The 21,201-nt window shown below is 55.4% G+C and overlaps 1 protein-coding gene across 19 annotated transcripts; it reads right to left on the bottom strand.

Annotated features, from left to right (window-relative positions):
* Positions 1-1,212: 1,212 nt before the first annotated feature.
* SH2D5 (SH2 domain containing 5) lies at positions 1,213-14,593 on the bottom strand. 19 transcript variants are annotated; one of them, XM_063667655.1, is made up of 11 exons: positions 13,647-13,795; positions 12,213-12,318; positions 9,453-9,581; positions 9,019-9,099; positions 8,496-8,570; positions 7,402-7,548; positions 5,894-6,121; positions 5,566-5,734; positions 5,109-5,217; positions 4,238-4,397; positions 1,213-3,474 (listed from the first exon to the last, which is right to left on the bottom strand). In XM_063667655.1, the coding sequence occupies exons 3-11, from the start codon at positions 9,537-9,539 to the stop codon at positions 3,271-3,273; spliced, it is 1,260 nt and encodes a 419-aa protein (XP_063523725.1). In that variant the 5' UTR covers positions 9,540-9,581; positions 12,213-12,318; positions 13,647-13,795; the 3' UTR covers positions 1,213-3,270. The 19 variants fall into 19 exon arrangements, with proteins under 19 accessions (XP_063523725.1, XP_063523716.1, XP_063523708.1 ...); XM_063667646.1 differs by having other exon boundaries at positions 5,882-6,121; positions 13,647-13,793; XM_063667638.1 differs by having other exon boundaries at positions 5,882-6,121; positions 12,213-12,624; positions 13,647-13,670.
* Between the last annotated feature and the right edge of the window lie 6,608 nt (positions 14,594-21,201).

Raw genomic sequence — 21,201 nt, 5'->3', positions numbered from 1 at the left:
GCGGTGGCTCACGTCTGTAATCCCAGCACTTTGGGAGGCCAAGGCGGGTGGATCACCTGACATCAGGAGTTCCAGACCAGCCTGGCTAACATGGTGAAACCCGCATCTCTGGTGGTGGGCACCTGTAATCTCAGCTACTCAGGAGGCTGAGGTGGGAGAATCACTTGAACCCGGGAGGCAGAGGTTGCAGTGAGCTGAGATTGCACCATTGCACTCCAGCCTGGGCAACAAGAGCGAAATTCCATCTAAAACAAACAAACAAAAACAAGTCTTTTGGATGGAAGGCTGCCTGGCCTATCCCTCCTGGCTCAGTGCAAGTTCCCCCGCCAGAAGAGCACCTCTGTCACACCTCTGGGCGCTGGGCTCTTCCTTGCACTGAAACACTGAGTGTCAGCTACATGTCAGGCATCGTGGCAGATGTTGGGGAGACAGCCCTCCTGCATGATCTAGCTGCAGAGACAGACACAGGAAACAAAATCCCACAAACAAAATCCCGAAAACGAAAATGTAATTAGAAACTGAATAATCAGTTCCATGCAACATATGTTTTTTTGAGACAGGGTCTTGCCCTGTCACCGAGGCTGGAGTGCAATCATAGCTCACTGCTGCCTCAACCTCAGGAGGTCTCAAGCGAGCTTCCTACCTCAGCCTCCCAAGTGGCTAATTTTTTGTAGAGATGGGATCTCATTTTGTTGCCCAGGATGGTCTCCAATTTCTGGACTCAAATGATCCTCTCACCTCGGCCTCCCAAAGTGCTGGGATTATTGGCACGAATCACTGCACCCAGCCCATGGAACATCTAAAAAAGGAACCTCACTCAGCCCAGGGGGTAGGGCAGGCATCCTGAGATTGACTGGAGCTGAAATATGATGGCTGAGTGGTTAACAAGGTGAAGGGAAGGGAAGAGGAGGAGGACACCAGTCTGGGCTGTGCGGAGATCCTGTGGCACGTTGCAGAAGCAGAAAGCAAGCCCAGGTTGCCAGTGCAGAAGGACTTGAGTCTTTTTCCTATAGATATATCCACTGAAAGTTACAGCAGAAGAGAAACGTAATTTGATTGAGTCTCCCTGCGCAATTCCTTCTGAGCCCTTGAGGACAGGACCTCTGGTTCACCATTCAGCACCAGCTGAAGGTATGTTTGGCAAAAACGAAATAGGGAAACTGGACAAAAACCTCACCTTTCGAAGGAAAGAAAAGTCTGTAGCAGACAATCTGAAGCAACACATTTTATTTTGTTTCAAGTCCACACAGCAAGGAAAGCGGGGCTACCGAGGTGGCGCTGATTGAAACAAAGAGAAAACTGTGGTCTCTGATTAAGACATGGAGTCTGCAAACAGGGGCCAAAAACCTTGCCCTCTCTGTAACACGAGATCAATCAATGCTGGCTGGAGGGATGTTAAAGTGCTTGGTGGAGACTGGTCCCTTCAGTGTGCTAAACATGGCCCTGATAGCTTCTCCACACAGGTAATTCACCAGTAAAACCCATCCCTCACAGAGGAAAGCCTTGGCCCAAGTCTGGACCAATGACCAGGTCTTCTTAAGTGCCCATCTCTGGGCTGTAATCCTAGGCCCAGGACATCGCTAAACCTCTCTCTCCTTGCCAGGGAAATGTGAGGCTGGGGGCTCCCATAGAGACCAGTGCTTTGTCCAGGCTCCAGTACAGATGGCTGTAAAACAGAGTCCCAGCTTCCCATTCACTCAACATAAAACCAGTGCTGGGTTTCCAGTGAAAAGAAGTCCCAAAGGGCAGTTCCTTCTATCTTTTGTGACAGGATAGCTCACTTAACTTGCAAGGAAGTTACAAGGTCCCAAGCCAAGCCCTTCTCCTCACTGGAGGGTTGGAGGTGGGGAACACGAGGCCTGGGCCTCTGGGAGGCTGGCTTCTCACTCCCCAAGTTTGCCTCCTTTCTTTCTGCTCTGGTGGGACTGCCCACTTCCTTCCAGGAGTCAGAAATCTGTGACTTTCAAGGCACTGAACAGTTCTGTCCCACTCCCAGACGGGGAGAGGGCAGCCCCCAGGCTCATGACGCGGTAAGAGAAGTTCATGCAAAATGAACTTGTTCTATAACTGAGTTCAGTAGATTCATATTTGTCAAGTTTGCTTACAAAGAGGGATACCTGGTTTTGTCAGTCACTGGCAGGACCACTGCCTCACACTAAGAGTCGTTTCCCTGGGTCTCCCATGGCCCGCTGAGGCCAAGCGCCCCCGGCAGGGCCCACATCAGGTCCACCTTTTGACGGTTCTGCTGTGACTGACCCCATTCCCAGTGGGGCTGGCCTGGTGAGGCAAGGTGGCCCCTGACAGCCACAGTCAGCGCCATGCTAAGGGGAATGTCAGCATCGGACAGCCGCCCTCCCAAGGCAGCCACCAAACCACGTGTGGTCGAGTTAGGAAGGGCCCTGGTCACTCCTCTAAGCCTGCAGCTCACTGCGGGCCCCTCCCTGTCAAATGGCTAAAGGAGATGAGCTGGGGGTGGGGGTGCCCTGGTGATTCCTAGGGGAAAGGGGTGAGCCTGCGCATCCCTTTTGAGAAAGCGGGAGTCACAGCCCTGAGGTTTTGAGTGGAGACAGCATGGAGATTCTTGGCCTCATCTGCTGGTGCGCATCCCTTTCTGCACACAGGAGTCCACCGTGCGTGAGCGTTAGGCACAGCCCTCTGTCCCTCCTGCCTGCTCTGCACCTTCCCACCCCTCCTTCACTCTCAGATACATGTGAGAAACAGCCCTGCTCTGTCCGCCTAGATGGGGCTCATCCCCAGCCTCCTGCCCACAAGCTCTACGGAGTCGTCTCTGCTCTCACAGACAGGGTGGCTCACTCCAGGTCTTTGCCCAGGGTAAAAACTCACTCCTGCCTCCCCAAACCCCTCTTTCTGGAGACTCCCAGTCAGGGCCCCAAGGCCTGGCCTCCTTAGGAGAGGGCCACAGCTCTGCCGTGAACAAGCTCCTGCTCCAGGAGTAAAGCGGAAGCCCAGAAGTCCCAAAGCATCCGAAGCCACCCAGCAGGTCATCGGAAGCCACCCAGAGGGTTATCCAAAGCCTGCAACTCCACCTGCCCTCCTGGAATCTCAGCAGGCCACATGTTCTCCAAGAAGCCATTGGCGATACCCACCCTCAGGGCTCCCCTCCCACGGACAATGACACGATGGAAGACTGCTCCAAGGGCAGGGTGACTGGATGGAACTGGCGACCAGAGGGGTGCAGGACGGGCAGAGACGCTGCTGGGGCCCAGGAGCCGGGGTGAGGTGGGGCCTGTGGGACCGGGGCCCTACCTCTTAGCCCAGGCCCTGCAGCTCTGCCTCGGACTTGGCATGGCTGAGGGGCCGGAGAGTCCGGGGCGGCCTGCCCAGGGGCCCACAGTCCTGCTCCTCGTAGGTGGGGTTCAGGCGGCCCATGTCGAGGGGACAGAAGAGGCTGCGTTCAGTAACCGCGTGGTTCTCCACCAGAGCCTCCAGGCTGGGGAACTCTGCCGGCAGGTGCTAGGGGAGGAAGGGGCTTCAGCTCCAGTCCCCTTCCCCAGGGCTCACACCAGGCACCAGCCACCAGCTCCCACAGGAGCCTCCCTATTTTGGATAGCAGGGAATGGAGCCCAGAGACTTCACATGTGCTATCGTGGCAGAGTCAAGCACTATTCCCTCTCTCTCTTCCCAGCCTGGATAGGACTGAGATGTTTAGCTTGGAAGTAAGGGTACACATGTGAAAAGCCTCGCCACCCCCTCCCATCCCTAGAAACTGGGGGGCAGGACAAGACATCACACTGGAGACTCAGAGGCTGTTGAGCTTAGGCACCCCCCTGCCCTCTCTGAGTCAGTTTCCTCCTCTGCTAAGATGGGCTAGGGTGTGGGAAAGCCAGGATTCCTGTAGAAATGTTAGACGTGACCCCAGCTCAAGACTCTATTAGAGGTACCCTTCGAAGCCTCCTCTGGAGAGAAGGGCCCTCAGTGACCAGGCACCTCCCTTCCCCTCCAAGAGCCTTCAGTTCAGAGCAGAGGGGAGCCAGCAGAGGTGGGGCCAAGTGGGCCAGCTGGGGGCGAGGCCAACAGGGCCAATGAGGAAGGAGCAGGACAGTAGAGGCAGGACGGAATTGGATGAGGGGCAAGGCCAGGGAGAGCCAATGGGAGACAGGGATGGGGGTGAGGCGCATTCAGGACCTCAGCAGTTAGAAAAGGGCGGGCAGGAAGGGCTAGGGATGGAGCCAATGATGTGGCGGGGCCCAGGCCCCTCTGGCCGCTGCGCTCTTACCTCCAAGCAGTAGCGGCCCAGGTGGTTCCGGAAGACCTGGTGGGGCACCACGCCGCACTGCGTGCGCACGGACAGACACCACTGGCCGCTAGCACCCAGCTCAGGCCACAGCAGGAAGGCCCCCAGCACGTCTCTCCGCAACAGGGCCAGGGCACAGGGCCTAGGGGCACAGAGGGGAGAGGGTAAAGGCTGGAATGCTCTCCTGGGCAATGGTCATGACGACCCCAGCAGCATCGAGGCAGCCTGCGCATTAAATGCCCTTAAACACATGGTGCATTGGCCGGGCTCAGTGGCTCATGCCTGTAATCCCAGCACTTTGGGAGGCCCAGGCAGGAGGATCCCTTGAGCACAGGAGTTTGAGGCTGCAGTGAGCCATGACCATGCTACTGCACTTCAGCCTGGGTGACAGAATGAGACCCTGTCTCTAAAACGAAATTTCAAAACAAAAAACAACAGCAAAAACCCAACATGGGGCCTGACTCAGAGTCAGGCTCAACAGAAAGAAGCTTTTAGAAGCTTAGAAGGTTTCTCCAGGGTCTGTAATTGTTAGCAATGTCAAGACTCTCTCAGGAGAGAGGCTTAAAGAGCTGACGCTTAGGGGCCTTGCCCTGTGCAGGCCAGGTACTGAGGGCTCTACCCAAATTACCTCATTTGACCCTCTCCACAGCCTTAAGATGAAGCTCCTTTCATTAACCCCATTTTACCTTAGAGAAAATGGAGGTCCAGAGTGGTGAAGTCCCAGGCCTGAGGTCACTGAGGTTGGGAGCGCTCTGCCCGTGCACAGGAGTGTGTGCCTCAGGGGCCTGGGAAGCCCATATTTCTCTGCCCACCCCAAGGGACTGGGCATCAGGCCAGGCCAGGCCCTTCCTACCTGGAGATGCCAGCGAAGGCCCAGATGTTCTCCGTCAAGCTGCCCTCGCTCTCCACCAGGCACGAGTGGCCACCAGGACCCCGGGGCCATGCCTCCCATGCAGCAGGAACTGTGGAGACCATCCAGGAGTCAGAAGGAGAGTGGCCGAGCCCTCCCATTCCCAATGGCCGCAGGCCTCATCACCCAGGGTGGTGTCCTCCCCAAGCCTCTCTGCCCTGCTCAGCAGACACATCCACACACAGGCCTTCCGCCTGACAGTTCTGGTCCACACGCAGCTGTACGCAGTCCCCTTTGCACAGACACGGATGCAGGCAAACACACACAATGCACAGGCATCACTTGGAGGTGCGGCCACAGGCTTGCAGGAACGGGCACTCACGCCCACCTCTGGCTGGTCCATGAGCACACAGGCACGTATCCCAGGTACACACAGGGCAGGCATGTTCCCACAACTCACAGGCCTCCCGAGCCGACAGCTGCAGCTGGGTCTCATAGGTGCAGCCGCGGTAGGCCCCCGAGCGGATCACCTTGCTGCGAATGGCCTTCTTGCGCACCAGCGTGGGCGAGCAGTAGGGATTCCCCAGGCGGGCATGGCGGGCACGGCCTTCCGACTCTGGCAGCTCCTTCTAGGGCACCAAGAGGGGCCCACAGGCAGGCAGACTCAGGTCTAGCCGTGTCAGGCCAAGTGAAGCCCCTGCCCCCGACATGCCCCCCCCAAACCCATACCCAGTTCCCTTGTCCACTGCCCACTCCTTGGCTGGGGTGCTGCGTACCCCACTGCCTACCAGCCCTTCTGCTGGCAGCCGCCGGAAGGAGACCAGTGCATGGACGTTCTGAGAGAGTTGATCACGGCCGAAGGGCTCCCGCACCAGGCCCCCGGAGCTGGACGGTGGCTTTAGGGGCACCTCCCCTGTGGGCCCTGGGCAGGGCTCTGGCTGTGCCCGCTCCTCAGGGTGCTGTAAGAGGTAAGCCAGCTGGAAAGAGCGGCACAGGAGCAGGTGCAGGATCTGGACCTGGGAGGGAGGGAGAGAGGTGGGCTCAGTTGGAGGAGGTCTCTATCTCCCAGTGAACTCCCTGGGCCTCAGCCCACTCACCATGGGTGCATGCAGCCCCTTGGCTTCGGAGGCTCTTCCCATTCTTCCTGGGAAAGCTCCTACTTACCCTTCAAAACCTCACCACCATGCAGGCTCCCTTACCAGCTTCCTTTATATATTTAACAAACACTGAGGACCTACTGTGGTCCAGGCATCACGCTTGGAGCAGAGAATGGAAGCGTGAGCTCCTGCACTCCTGCCCCCAGGCTCACCACCCCCACCCTGCCACATCAGCACCCTCTTCCAGGAATGGCCAAGAGACCAGGCCCTGAAGTCAGAACTTGGGTTCCAATCCTGGATCTGTCATGTAGGAGCTGCTGTGTGACCCTGCGCAGAGCATGGTACCTCTCTGTGCCTCGGTTTCCTCATCTCCACCTCCCTGTGCCCCTTTGAGGAGTTAGTGAAATAGAGCACAGGAAGTTCCCAGCACAGGCCCAGTGCTTGTCGGGAGCAGCGCATCCCACCCGCCACACACACCATCCAGACCCAACGAGTTAGAACCGTGAGCGTCAGATCAAGGACCATGACTCAGCCACCTGTCACCCCAGTATCCAGCACATGGCCTGGATATACAGGATGACAGCAAATGATTGCTGGTTAGAACCAAACCCAGCGTCTGCCTGCCAAGCGCCTAGCTGCCAAGGCTCTGTCCTTCACAACAGCCAGGCTGGCTTTGACTTTCTGATCCACCTGTCCACCCCGACCGCTCTGGGCCACGCACTGTCTCAAGACCTGGACCCAGACTCTGCTCTCAAAGAACTCAGGTGCCTGTAATTAGGGCAGACGATGGTAGCGTGCAGTTCACGTCACAGGGCCCCAGAGAGAGTGGCCATCCAAAGGAGTCAAGGTGGGGTTCAGACACGTGGGCTGAGCCTTCAAGAGTGAGTGAATGTGCCAGGATGAGAAGGGGGGGGGGATGCCAGACAGAACGGCATGAGCGAAGGCCTGGTGGTGTGACTCTCCACTCTCTAAGCGTGTGGCCAGGTTCCCGCCCCTGGGCCCTAGGGAATGCTGAGGCCACTGACTTGCTTTGTGGTGTCCTCAGTGGGAAGAGCCACAGAAAGAGCCAATGTGGCGAGGGGTGCATGCCTGGAGGGGGATCAGGCCGCCCTGGCAAAGCCCTCAAGGAACCCACCCTGATGCCTGGCACACAGCCCCTCCGGCCTCCATGGCAGTCCCCTGCCTCGAGCCCCAGATACCTCTCCTGGCTGGCTGCCCACAAAGAGGTGGCAGAAGAACTTGCTGGCTGGGCTCCGTGGGTTTCTAGCCACGAAGGCAAACTGGCAGTCGGCAGGGCACCAGGTGGAGTAGAGTATGCGCCTCAGGGCGTGAGCCATCAGCAGCACCTGGCGAGGCAGCAGTGTGAGGCCCCCATCAGACCCACCGGGCAGCCCCACCCCTGCTTGCCAGCCTGCAGGGGTGAAGAAACCCTCCCTCCTTCCAGGCCCGCCCAGTCTCAAGCCCTCATCCTTCACATGGGCCTTGGGGCTTAAGATCGCCACCCCTATGTGACGCTCAGCCTGCCGGGGGCACAGAGAACGAGAGTGGTGGCAGGCACTGGGGTGACACGCCTGGTCCCTGGAGGCAGGTGACTAGAGTGCGAATCCTGGCTCTGCCACTCATTTGTGTGACTTGGGCAGGTGAGGGCAGTCCTCTGAGCGCCTGTTGTGACGTGTCAGGTAGGGAGATACGAGGGCCTCTCGATAGGGCTGTAGGTGGGGATCAGTGGGACCTCATGTGAGTGGCACAGGACCTGACCCCAGGGCCCCGCAATGCCCAGCTCTGGGGACACCAGGTGTGCCTCAGTGGTAGGTGACTGACGCCTGCAGCTGTGGGGTGCAGTCTGGCGCGCAGTGTCTGCCCCACGCTGGTTCAGCAGGAGGACGAGCCTGCAGCAGGACGAGCCTGCAGCAGGTCAGAGAGGAGAAGCAGTGGCCGGGAGCAGCCCTACCGCACCTGGGTGAAGCTGCCCACGGCCCACCAGCCAGGGCGGGGCAGGGCAGCTGTGAGAGCCTCAGTGGGCTGGATGTTCCTGATGCTCAGGTGGGGAAGTGGCCCCGGAGGGATTCTGGAGGCCCAGGGGTGGGAAGCTGTTGCCTGAGCCAGCCCTGGGAGGAGGCGGCCCCTGGTGCAAATCCAAAGGCCCAGAGCAGGTAGGCTGGCGCGCCAGGGGGACCCCAGGGGAAGCACGGGGGCCGAGCTAAGGCCAGGACCTAGGTGGAGGAGAGCGAATCCTGAGGGTGGAGACACCTGTACCTGTCCAGTCCTCACCTGCACCCACAGGGGTTCCTACCTCACCCTCCCCGCTGTAGATCTTGAGACCCTGAAGGCTGAATTTCAGGATGACGGCCCGGCGTCGGGGACAGTCCTGAGTGGAGAAGAGTAGTGGGGACAGGCAACCACCTCCCAGACCCTGCCTTGGCCTGCCCAGCCTCAGGACCATCCACCAAAGGCTGGTCAGCCCACTCCACCACACCTGGCAGGAGGTGGGGCCCTGGCTGGTGGAACCCCCTGGCACTGGGGAAGTGTGGATGGCTCCTGGCAGACGACCCCTAGCTAGGGCCACCGCTGGCCAGGCTATGACTATCACCCACATCTCCATCTGTGGCTTCCAGCTGTGAGGCCCAGGTCACAGTAGCCCAGTGCATAAGGGATGGGGCCCCCGGAGCCTGGGTGTGTGTCCTGACCAGCCCACTACAAACAGGGCCTGTGTCCTGCCCCTCTCTAACTGTGGGGAGGGTGGATCTGGTCTAGGGGGTTATCTGGTCTTCAAGGCTGTGACTTTCACTAGGGAAGTGCCCTCCCAGGCCACCCACCTTCAGCGCCCACAGCTGCTGCTGCACCAGCCACACGCTCTCCTGGGTGTCCAGGTCGTCCACAGGGAAGGAGCCCACGTACTGCTCGGCAGTGGGGTGAAGGGAGTAAGGCAAGGAGTGAGGCCCGTGGCTCCTAACCCCATCCTCCAAATTCCCCCCAAACACACATCTGCTCTGCCAGGCAGGCTGTGGACAGACAGAGCTCGATTCTCGGAGCCCAGGCTCTGCTGCTCCCCCAGCAGGTGACCTTGGTCAGGTCACTGAAGCTCTCTGAAGTCCCAGTCCCTCATCAGGGCACACACACACTCCCCAGCCCAAGTCAGGGAAGAAAGAGGTGGAAATAGGTCCTAGGCCCGCAGCACTTCCCAATCACCAGCGCCTGCTACCTGAGGGCCACCCACCAGAGCACACCTGGACAGGGCAGCCCCACCTACCTGGGCAAACTTGGTGATGCACCTGGGCCGATGAGGGGCCAGCCCGCAGTCAGAGGCCCTGCGGCCCCCAGCCCCCGCCTTCTGCATGGCCCCCAGGGTGCCTGGCTTCCAGCTCCACGGGAGGGGAGGCTGCAACGGGCAGGGAGGGAAGGGCTGCTTTCGAGGCAGGCAAGCAACACAGTGCCCCCCACAGGCCATTCATTCACTGGCTTCCTGAGCAGCTGCTATGTGTGCAGCAATGCTGCGCAATGTCCTGGGCACTGGGGAGCCAGCCCGGAAGAAAATGATGACATCTCTGACTGCCCTCAGGGAGCTTACATTGTTGCTGGGGAGAAAGACATTGAACTAAATAGTAAGATAGATCATACGTGAGATGGGGATGGAGCAAGGAGAATGGGAAACGTCAGCTTAAGGGCTGACTGTTGCTGGGAAGCCCTCACTGAGGAGGGGAGGTTTGGGTCAAGATCAGAAGGGTGTGGCGGTACATGCCCAGGGTCACTCATTCACTCAGCAAGCACTGAGGATCCTGGTGTTCTGGGCTGGGGCCTGCCCAGGGGATGGAAGTCAGGGGATGGACCTGTAACCAGGTTGCACAAAGTGCCAGAGGGAAGGGAGGGCCAGCTGAGAGGGCGCCATCAAAGAGAAGGGCAGTGACAGCGGCAGAAACAGAGACTGCAAAGACACAAAGGAAGGCAGGCAGCGGGGGCCCGCAGGCTGACTCAGCCCTTACCAGAATGGCAGGCTGGATCCAGTTTGGGATCAGCCTTAGATGCCAGGCTCGGGAATTCAGACCCCACCCTGTGGGTAGTGGGGAGCTATAGCAGGTTCTAGGGCAGGAGCTCTGTAGTTCATGAAGGTGGCTGCAAGCTGGATGGCCAGAGCTGATGAGGCCAGGGACCTGCTGCAGGGGACCCTGCCTCACTCAGCCCAAACAGACCCCAGCCCCTTCCTGAACCCCCCAACCCCTTGCAGATCATGAAAACCAGAACTCAGTCAGACTGTGCGCTGATGCAGACAGGATGTGAGGAAGGAGGACAACTGCCCCGGGGGCTGAGGACCACCCCCCCCACCGTCCAGCCCAGCCAGGTTCTGGTCTTTCCTGGGACCCCTCTCCCACATCCAGTCGTGGAAGGGAGGAGTGGACCCCCCTTAGGTGACTGTCCTCAAGGGCAGGGAACACACTATTTCCCATGAGAGCCCAGGACACAGCTGGTGTTCAATTAATGTGGAATTAACATATCACGGCCCCATGATTCCAAGAATGGCTAAATGCCTCTGGCGAGGTCCCCCAGGACTCAGCTCCCTTGGTCTCTCCTGGGACCAATGAGAAAGCCACCTCTGTGTCCCACCCTGGCTGGCTTCTCTCACCAGCCTGCTTGTCATCACTGACTTGGGATCAGAGATTCCTGAGTCCAAATCCTGTGTGACTTTGGGCCAGCTGCCTCAACCCTCTGAGCCTCCCCTTCCTCATCTGCAAACCTGGGATCATGTGAGGAGTAGATGGGGACAGAATGGAGGAGGCGGCGCCCAGCCCGACGCCAGCCAGGCTTGGATCCAAAGCTCAACAAAGCCTGCTGCTCAGGAGGGAGCTTGGGAGGACAGCAGGGTCGGACCACTTTCGCTCCCCTCCTTGTCCTTGGACACACCAACAGGCGCCCACAGAGAGCAGGTATGGGCAGCAAGGACGGGTCCCGGGTGTGCTCCCACTCAAGGAGGAGGGCTGGGGTGCTTTGGAACTGACTCTGTTGGCACCAAAAGCCCGGGAAGGGACCCTGTCTCTGCCTGCCCATGACCTTTAACCCCAGGCTCAGGCCAGGGTGGAGGTGCCTGCACCGATCCACTTTCAGTGAGCAGCCAGGAGCCAGAAAAAAAACGCTGCACCTGCACCATCCCCTTGAGTCTTCCTGGCACCCCCTCCTATCCCGGCTGCCCTCCTGCTTTTCTGGGCTATTGCACCCTGATCATTTTCATGTCATATCCTTTACCTGCTGTACCTTTTATGTTTAAATAAAGCAAAGTTACATGTGCAACCGGCACTAAAGCCACATGACATCGCTTCCAGGTAAGGAGGTGGGGAGGGGGGCTTCCAGTGAAGCCACCTTTCAACTTCACAGTTACATCCTGGAGCCAGGATCGGCCAGGATGGCAGGCAGTGGGGAGGGAGAAGGCAAAGACCACGAAACATGGAGAAAAGGAGAGGGAAGGTACAGAGGATGGAGGGGTGACCGGGGACAGAGGCAGGAACAGAGAAGGGTGAGAAAGACAAAGCAAAGGAGAAAAAGGAGAGCTGCGGGGAGGAGAGGGGGAGGGTACGTTTCCCATCCTGCCTGGGCGGACGCAGCCCCTCAGGCACAAAGTGTGAGATGGGGAGGAGCCGTGCGGGCATCTCACATTCACACGCGCACACAGCTGTGTCCAGGGCTGCTGCAGCCCCTCCCTCCACACCCAAAGCTGCAGCTTTTGGCGTCCCCAGTGTCCCAGCGGTGGGGGTGCGGAGGCCAACCACTGGCCCTCTTAGGGGCGCCAGCCCACCCACCATCACCTGATCCTTTCCCCATCTCCCTGGTCCTTAGCCTCCTTGGAAACTGGAAGTTCCTCCCTCCTTCCTAAGCCTGAGGAGCACAGTGCATTCAGCCCAGGCCTGGAGTTGGGGTGGGGGCTCCCGGGGGACCAGGGAGGGCACGGGGCTCACTCTAACCCTGGAAACAGACACTACCCAATTCCAGGCACAAAACACCCACTTGTCTCTTTGAGGCAGACCTGCTTTTCTGAGGCTTTACACTGGAGTCTGGCTGGGCCAGCACCTTCCAAAGGGGACACACTTGGAATGAAGCTGGAGCTGTCCTCTGAGGTTTTCCAGGTGGCCCTGCTCAGAGACAGGAGACTGGATGGGCTGACCTGCCTCGTGGGTCAGGAGCAGAAGCCCTCTGGGGCACTGCACCATAGCTGAGTTGTGTCATGGGGAGACCACCAGCCCGCAGACCCTGGGTCAGCAAAGGGTGGCTCAGAGGAGTGAAGTCACTTGCCCATAGTCACACAGCTTCAGTGGGAGAGCAGGGAAGCAAATCCATGTCTCTGGGGCTGTTTCCTCAGGCCATGGCGGTGCCTTTCTGCTCGGACTCCCCTCCCACAGATAAGCAGGGTGTCCACTGTTGGAGTTTGGTGGGGGTCCCTGCCAGTCCAAGAGGAGGTGAGGCAAGGAAGCCGCTGGCTGGGGAACTCGGGTGCTGCCCCCTGGCCGGAGGGTCTGGGGCTGCCAGAGCTCCCAGGCTACTCCCACTGCCCCAACAAGCCTCCACTTGCCCTGGGCCACAGGGTCGGGGAAACCCAAGGCCACCCAGCCAGGGGTCAAGAACTTGGATTGTGGGGTCTAACATGGTTAGCTGGCGTGACCTTGGGCAAGTCACTTAAGCTCTCAGCCTCCAGGTCCTCAGCTGTAGGGTGGGGATCCCCTAGCACTATCTCCTGGGGTGCTCGTAGCTCTGGTCCTTCTTGGAATGTTTGCGAGGCTGACTGTGTTGTCAGGCCCCGCCGCCGGTGGACGAAGGTCCCCGCCCTCTGGGGGCACCCAGCTGGGGTGGTGGAGGCGGCAAGGGGATAAAGTGATGAGAAGAGAACAGCGGGGTGAGGAGAAGGCGAGGTGCGTGCGTGTGCTGGGGGTGCTGCTTCACGGCCTCTCGAAACAGGCGACACGGGAGCGGGAAGCGCTGTTCCAGGGGCGGGTGGGCCGAGGCCCCTGGGCGGGCGCGGGGGTGCGAAGCGCTCCAGAGTGGGCTGCCGGTCCCGCTGCGCTACCTCGCTCGGGGCGCTGCGGGGAACTGCCAGGGGCCCCGGCAGAGTCTCTGGACCTAGGAGCGGGCTGGGCTTCGCTGCAGGGGACGGAGGAGGCTACGGTAGCAGGGAGGGCAGATGACGACGGAGCGGGTGACGGGCGCCCCCTCACTCCCGAGACCCTCCCGCGCCCGCGTCCGCGTACTAAGCCCCCCCGCCCCTGCCCGGCTCCCGGCGCTCGCTCACCGCCTCTCGAGTCCGGTCCCCGCGGCTCCGGCCGGCGACCCCCGCGTCTCCCGCCGCCGCCGCCCCGCGCCCGGGTGCCCGCTTCCCGCCGCCCCCGACCCAGGTCCCCGCGCCCCCACACGTGGCCGCGGGAACCGACCACCGGATCACCTGGCGGCAGCGATCCGCCTCACTCACCAATCGGCGCCCGCGGAGCCGCTCCGCTCGGCCGCACCACCCAATCAGCGGCCGCGAGGGGCCCTGGCACCGCCCACGCCCGGCGCTTCGCCTGGAAGGGCGGGAGGGGCTCGCCCCGAGCTCAAAAGGCACCTCCTCCCGGGCTGGGGGCGCTGAATCCCTCGCGCCTCACTCACGGGTCCCTCCTCCTGGAGGGCCTCTGCCCCTCCCCTCTCTGGCTGGCTCCTCCGTGTCATCCGAGCCGCGGCTACCGCACCGCCTTCTCCGGGAAGCCTTCCACGACCACTACTCACGCTTCACTCTCTACAGAGCCCTTGTGACTCCGTTGATCGCCTGTCATCCCTCTCCTCTTACTCGAGGACATGTAACACTGGACCGAAGTGTCTCTGTTCCCAGTGTGAAGGATCGAGCCTGGCTCGGAGGAGGCGCTCAGGGAGGGGTGGTTCGGGACCGGCCCTTGTGAGTGGAGGGTCGTTGCGCATCCTCCTACTCACTTTCTTCCTGCCGGGACGTTCTCAGCCGGGAACTGACAGATCCTGCTTAGCCCGGGGCCCAGCACTGAGAAGTCTGAGAAGGAACGTTGCTCACCGCACATGGGCCGTGGCCCCATCCTTCGGGCCCTTTAGGTGGGGAATCGGGCGAGCAGCTCCAGCCACGGCACTGGGACGGGGAGCGCTAACGTCCCAGGAGACCGGGCGATGAGCCAAGGCTGCTGTGTTATCAAACCTGACATCTGCAGGAACCCCCCCCGGAACCTACCCATGCACCACACCACAGAGAAACCAGGACACAGGGGCTCAGGGCCAGTGGGTGCGCAAAGGCTGCAGCCCGGGAGCGGGGCACCCTGACAGGCGGACACAGCGCAGAGGGCCTGAGGGCCCCTGGAGTTCCAGGGGAGGCGGGTTTGCGCCAAGAGGCCATGCTGGCCACTCCTCCTCAGGGGATCTGGAAACCCAGAGGCAGCAGTGAGGCGTGGCCCCAAATCTGGGCGCTTCATCTTACAAACGTGGGGCTTTGGGCAAATGCCTTCATCACTTTCATTCTTTGAGCGCCTCGTGTGGAAAGGAGCGTTACTAACGCCTGACTCACAGCCACGTGAGGACTCAAACAGCAAAGTGCATAGCTGCAGTACCTGACCCACAGGAAGTGAGGCACCCAATAAATATTAGCTGACATTAGACCTTACTTTTATTCTTGATTTTCTTTTGTATGTGACAGTACAGCAAGTGTTTGTTTAAGACAGGGTCTGACTCTGTCGCCCCGGCTGGAGTGACAGTACAGCAAAGGTTTAAGATAGCGTCTGACTCTGTTGCCCAGGCTGCAGCGACAGTACAGTAAGGGTTTGTTTAAGATAGGGTCTGACTCTGTCGCCCAGGCTGGAGTGCAGTACAGCAAGGGTTTAAGACAGCTTCTGACTCTGTCACCCAGGCTGGAGTGACAGTACAGCAAGGGTTTAAGATAGGGTCTGACTCTGTCGCCCAGGCTGGAGTGTAGTACAGCAAGGGTTTAAGACACCATCTGACTCTGTCGCCCAGGCTGGAGTGACAGTACAGCAAGAGTTTGTTTAAGATAGGGTCTGACTCTGTCGCCCAGGCTGGAGTGACAGTGGCACAATCGCGATCAATGCTCACTCCTCCATCTCTCAGGCTCAAGCGATCCTCCTGCCTCAGCCAACAAGCAGCTGGGACTACAGGTGCATGCCACCACACCCAGCTAATTTTTTTGTTTGTTTTTTTAGTAGAGACGAGGTCTCACTATATTGCCCAGGCTGAAGCAAGGGTTCTTTAACTTCTAGACGTAAGTGCTCTGGGCAACACTTCACCAGAGCCATCTGCCAGCCTCGAGTCCAGTGACAAGAGGGAACAAGATGGTTTACAAGTCACCCCTATTCTCTGCAAATCCAGTTTATTAAACTTGGAGTTCACAAAGAATAAAGGGTTAATTCCTAGCTTTCTTGGGTGGGGGCAGGGGGAGAAAAGCCCGTAAGTTTTAAATAGAGGACTCGACAATTACTAGCTCCACAGTCCCCGCTTTGAGAATATTCAGAGAAAGCAACACGAGGCACAGCTCCGTTAAATACTAACTCTTAACAAGTTTTCTGATGCATACAATTCATTCTGATACATGCAATTTTTAAAATAGTGGCAGGAATTTGTTTCAGGTCAAAATGACAAAAGCTTAAATTCAGATAATGAAATAGTCAAAACCAGAGGGAGAATCTTGCTTTCTAAATCTTTCTCAGAAGGAAACAGAGGGTCAAGATTTGAGTGGCAGGCACTGTGCTAGATCCCAGAGACACAGAGATTTACAATAAAACATACAAAGTGCTGCAAAAACCAGATCTAGAGGCTGGGTGCGGTAGCTCACATCTGTAATCCCATCACTTGGGAGGCCAAGGCAGGTAGATCACCTGAGGTCAGGAGTTCGAGACTAGCCTGGCCAACATGGTGAAACCCTGTTTCTACTAAAAATATAAAAATTAGCCGGGAGTGGTGGGCGCCTGCAATCCCAGCTACTTGAGAGGCTGAGGCAGGAGAATCGCTTAAACCCAGGAGGTGAAGATCGCAGTGAGCTGAGATCACATCACTGCACTCCAGCCTGGGTGATAAGAGCAAGACTCCGTCTCAAAAAAAAAAAAAAAAAAAAAAATCTAGAAAGATAAGTATGTTCAAAGTGTGTGACATTGACTACTGACTTCTAATACCAAGAAGGGTCTTCTTTTTGTTGGTCTTCAGTCCGACTCAGAAATACAAGGTTTCAAAACCAAATGCATTTATATATTTGAAGTTTTTTTATTTTTACTTAAAAAAAAAGTTTTTTGGCCGGGCGCGGTGGCTCACGCCTGTAATCCCAGCACTTTGGGAAGCCGAGGCAGGCGGATCACGAGGTCAGGAGATCGAAACCACCCTGGCTAACACAGTGAAATCCCATCTCTACTAAAAAATACAAAAAAATTAGCCAGGCACGGTGGCGGGCACCTGTAGTCCCAGCTACTTGGGAGGCTGAGGCAGGAGAATGGCGTGAACCTGGGAGGCGGAGCTTGCAGTGAGCCAAGATCGCGCCACTGCACTCCAGCCTGGTCGACAGAGCAAGACTTTTGAGACAGAGTCTTGCTGTGTCACCCTGGCTGGAGTACAGGGGTGCAATCTCGGCTCACTGCAACCTCCGCCTCCCAGGTTGAGGCCATTCTCCTGCCTCAGCCTCCCAAGTAGCCCATTACATGTGCACACCACCACACCTGGCTAATTTTCATATTTTTGGTAGAGACGGCCCAGGCTGGTCTTGAACTCCTGACCGCAAGTGACCCACCTGCCTCAGCCTCCCAAAGTGCTGGGATTATAGGCATGAGCCACTGTGCCCAGCCTTCAATTTTATTTATGCATCAGAATAATGTAACTGCTTATCTGAGCTATTCCCCCAGGTTACCAAATTCAGTTGGTCTTATCCTAAAAGCGCAGAAACACAAAACTTGTACCACAGATGTAGCCTCGCTAAAGGTACATAAAGGTACATTCGATGTACAAACTGAAAAGTTTACATCAAATGTAACAAACTTCAGTGGGTATCAGCCATTTCCTGGGTTCCGCTCAGGATTGCAGCATAAAACAGCCATCACTACTTCATCTGCCAAATGTCTGTGATCTCACATTCATGACAACACAAGCTCTTGGGAGCCATCAGGTGTAAAACTTCAACCACTGGATTAATGACTCAGGTGTACAGGAAACCCAAAGCACCCATATTAAGCAGGGAAGGATGACAAAAAGACAAGCTGGGGTGGGGGTGGGAGTCATGACTGCTGAACATGTTGGTGCACATGCCATGTCATGGTATTTCCTGATGAGTCAATGACAGTGACTAAACCACACAGGTGTGAGCTTGCTGTCAATCTTTCCTTTTCTCTAAAATCCCAGAACCACGGGCTGCAGTCGGCAGCTGACGAATGTGTGTGGGAAGTAACACCACATCACTGAGAAGCTGTTCTCTAACAACAGGACTGAAAACCGGAGCCAAGATGGTAAGCTCCCAACAGGCTTAGCACAGTAACAGCTCATCCACATCCACTTTTGACAGTGCACACTCCATCTCAGTCTCCAACACCTTCACATGTTGAGTTATTTCACCTTTGAACACTATCATTCTGTTCTCTCAGATGTGTCCTGGCGGCCATCCCTACAATTTACCAACATTGTCCCCCAAAAATAAGTGACCTAGAATAGCAATTTTAAAAAACATTCCGGCCAGGTGCGGTGGCTCACACCTGTAATCCCAGCACTTTGGGAGGCTGAGGCGGGCAGATCACCTGAGGTCGGGAGTTCGAGACCAGCCTGACCAACATGGAGAAACCTCGTCTCTACTAAAAATACAAAATTCGCCGGGTGTGGTGGCGCATGCCTGTAATCCCAGCTACTCAGGAGTCTGAGGCAGGAGAATCACTTGAACCCAGGAAGCAGAGGTTGCAGTGAGCTGAGATCATGCCATTGCACTCCGGCCTGGTCAACAAGAGTGAAACTCCGTCTCAAAAAAAAAAAAAAAAACAAAAAAAAAAACAAAACCAAGCCAGGCGCAGTGGCTCATACTTGTTGTAATCTCAATGTTTTGGGAGGCTGGGGTGGGAGGACCACCTGAGGCCAGGAGTTCCAAAACCAGCCCAGGCAACACAGCAAGAATCTCCAAAAAAAAAAAAAAAAAAAAAATTAAAATAAAAAAAAAAAAGGTTAGAAATTAGCTGGGTGTGGTGACACACACTTATAGTCCCAGCTATTTGGAAGATTTGGAAGGCAGAGGTGGAAGGATTGCTTGAGCCCAGGAGTTTGAGGCTGCAGTGAGCTATGATCGTGCCACTGCACACCAGCCTGGGTGTGCAAGATCCCGTCTCCAAAAATTAAAAAAAAAAAAAAATCAGAGACAATGTCATAAACTGTCCTCCCTAAATTCTTATGTTGAAGTCCTAATCTCCAGTACCTCAGAATCATATTGGGAGATGGGGTCTTTAAGGAGGTAAATTAAGAGTTCATTAGTGTGGGTCCTAATTCGGTTACACTGGTGTCCTTATAGGAAGAGGAAATTTAGACACAGACAAGTACAGAGGTAAGGTGACATAAATACACAGGGAAAAGACAGCCATTTGCAAGCCAAGGAGAAAGGCCTAGAACAGATCCTTCCCTCAGGGGCCTCAGGAGAAACCAACCCTGCTGACCCCTTGATGTTGGACCTCTAGCCTTCAGAACTGGAGAAAATATTAATACATTTTTGTTTAAACCTGTCTGTGGTACTTTGTTACGGCCCCCCTAGGAAACTGATACAGTGATTAAAATAAGATTCCTGGCCAGGCATGGTGGCACGTGCCTGTAGTCCCCGCTACTTGGGAGGCTGAGGCAGGAGAATCGCTTGAGCCAGGAGTTTGAGTCTAGCCTAGGTAACACAGTGAGACCCCCATCTCTAAGAAACATAAGGCTCCTTATCCATCAGGAAATGGGCCACAACACGGTATTGCTTGGCTCTTCTTCCCTATGTATTCTTTTGGTTGGCAGAAAGTGTGGAGCTTATACAGAGAAATGTCAGAGCTGGAGGGGCTGCAACAGATGATCTGAGTTCAACTCACTTTTCCAGAGAAATCAGGTTAAGTGACTTGCCCAAGGTAGCACTGCTAGTCCTGGTTCCAAAGTGGACATAGACTATAGGTAGCTGTACACTCTTGGAGGGTCCCAGCCACTGCTTCTCATATTTTCCAAGGAGAGTGAGTGAATGTACACGTCTTGGGGATCAGACAGCAGAGCTCACCTGAAGCACTCCTGCTGCTTTGTTTCTGGGAAATCTCGTTCCCTCTTACCAACTCTTGTGGGCTCCATACTACCTTCCATTTGTGTCAATATTACCATGAAGCCACTCCCTGCAGTATCTTTGAATAAAACTGACGCCCCAGAAAGAGGCACCATATTTATTTTGCTCCTATGCGTATCCCATTTGAGATGCAGAGAAAAGAGAAATGGTTTATAGTACCTTCCCAACTGAAAAGCACAGGTCTGGAAAAAGATGGCTCCTTCCCAGAAACACTTTTTACAAAGTTTGTTACCACAAATAAAATAGGAGGTCTTGAAATGCATTCCAGAAAGTACAGTAAGGCAGGTATTAACCAGTATTAAAATAATGCCTATGCTGAAAAACTTAAGCTGGTATTCTTTAATGGAGATTTTAAGAAATAAAGATTGCACAAGTAGTTTCAGTTTTCTCTGCAGCTCTGCTCTTCATCTACACAGACAGGTGAGCCAGCTGAGGCACCAGGTTTGACCCAGGTGGCAGCTGATGGCTGCCTAGGCATCTGGTGGCCACAGCTCAGAAGGAACTCATGTCTCTTGCTCACCTGGCTTCTCTTCCCTGCTCCCTGGCTTTTGAAACTCAAGGCTGTATATGCTTTCTTTGTTCTTGTTCATCTTGTGCCAAGTAAGCTTCTAACAGTTTAATAACCTGATTTTAAAATCTGTGAATCAAAAAAAAAAATATGCTAACCAATGCCCATTAATTTTAAGGCATGACCCTCTCGTCCTTGCTGTCAGAGTTTGCTGCTTGAGCTATCAGTGTACAAAACCACTAAAGGAGGCGTGGAAGAAGGATGAGTGGTCAAGCCTGGCTTCAATCTAACCCCATCAACTTATTACATCTTTAATTTGGGGGAAATCAACTAAATTTATTTGCTTCTGAAAATTGAGGATAGTTTCATATATCTTTGAAAATATATCTGTGAGAATTTGAGATAATGTGATTTAAAGCATCTAGCAATAATAAACTACAATGTAGTTGAAACAAAACAGAACTTTTGTGAAACGTTGGCTCCCTTATTTTTTAAAAAGTCTTTCCTAAAATACTAAATGCATTACTAACTGTAGTGTAGTAAACATAGTTCAATATTTCTTTGGAACTGAAGACTCTCACATTGCTTCTAGGTGTTATTCTGAAAAAACAAGGCTTGTCAACATGAAGCCCATCATTTTAAAGATGAGGAAATCAAGGCTCAGGGAGATTAAGTGGGTGGCCAAGGTCACACAGCTGGTAAGTGACGCAGTCCTCAAAGACCACTGTGCAGGACCACAGCCACAGATTCTAGGACACTGGGCTCCACGGTATACTCCGACCGGGAGTCAATCTCTATTTGAAACTGAAGAACATTTATTATTCCATAGACTGTATCAGCAAGTTTGAGTTACACAAACAGGTAATAAGGAATTTAGGTCTGACAGAATAAATTCATCAGAGCAAAAGTTCTCAGAACAGTAGAACGGATAAGCAGGATGTGAAACTCTGGGAATTAGGAAAAAGAGTATTTATTTGTTGGTATTAGGCAAACAAAGCACACAAAGATAGGAGAGACTGAATGACTAAGGTTTCTTTCCGAATCATAAATAAAAGAGCAAGGATTTCTAACATTCCAGCTCATGATTACTAAGCAGATCCCATGTCCAAAAAATTCAGTTGTCTGAGAAAATCCCCATTCTGGAATTTCTCTTGCTTCCTAGAATATAAGTTCACAGTTTATAAAAGAAAGCTGCTCATTTAG

This window comes from Pongo pygmaeus, chromosome 1 (assembly GCF_028885625.2).
Source record: "Pongo pygmaeus isolate AG05252 chromosome 1, NHGRI_mPonPyg2-v2.0_pri, whole genome shotgun sequence".
Classification (NCBI taxonomy): domain Eukaryota; kingdom Metazoa; phylum Chordata; class Mammalia; order Primates; family Hominidae; genus Pongo; species Pongo pygmaeus.
Note: the sequence above shows the minus strand (reverse complement) of the source record. Positions and strands in the feature narration are given on the sequence as shown.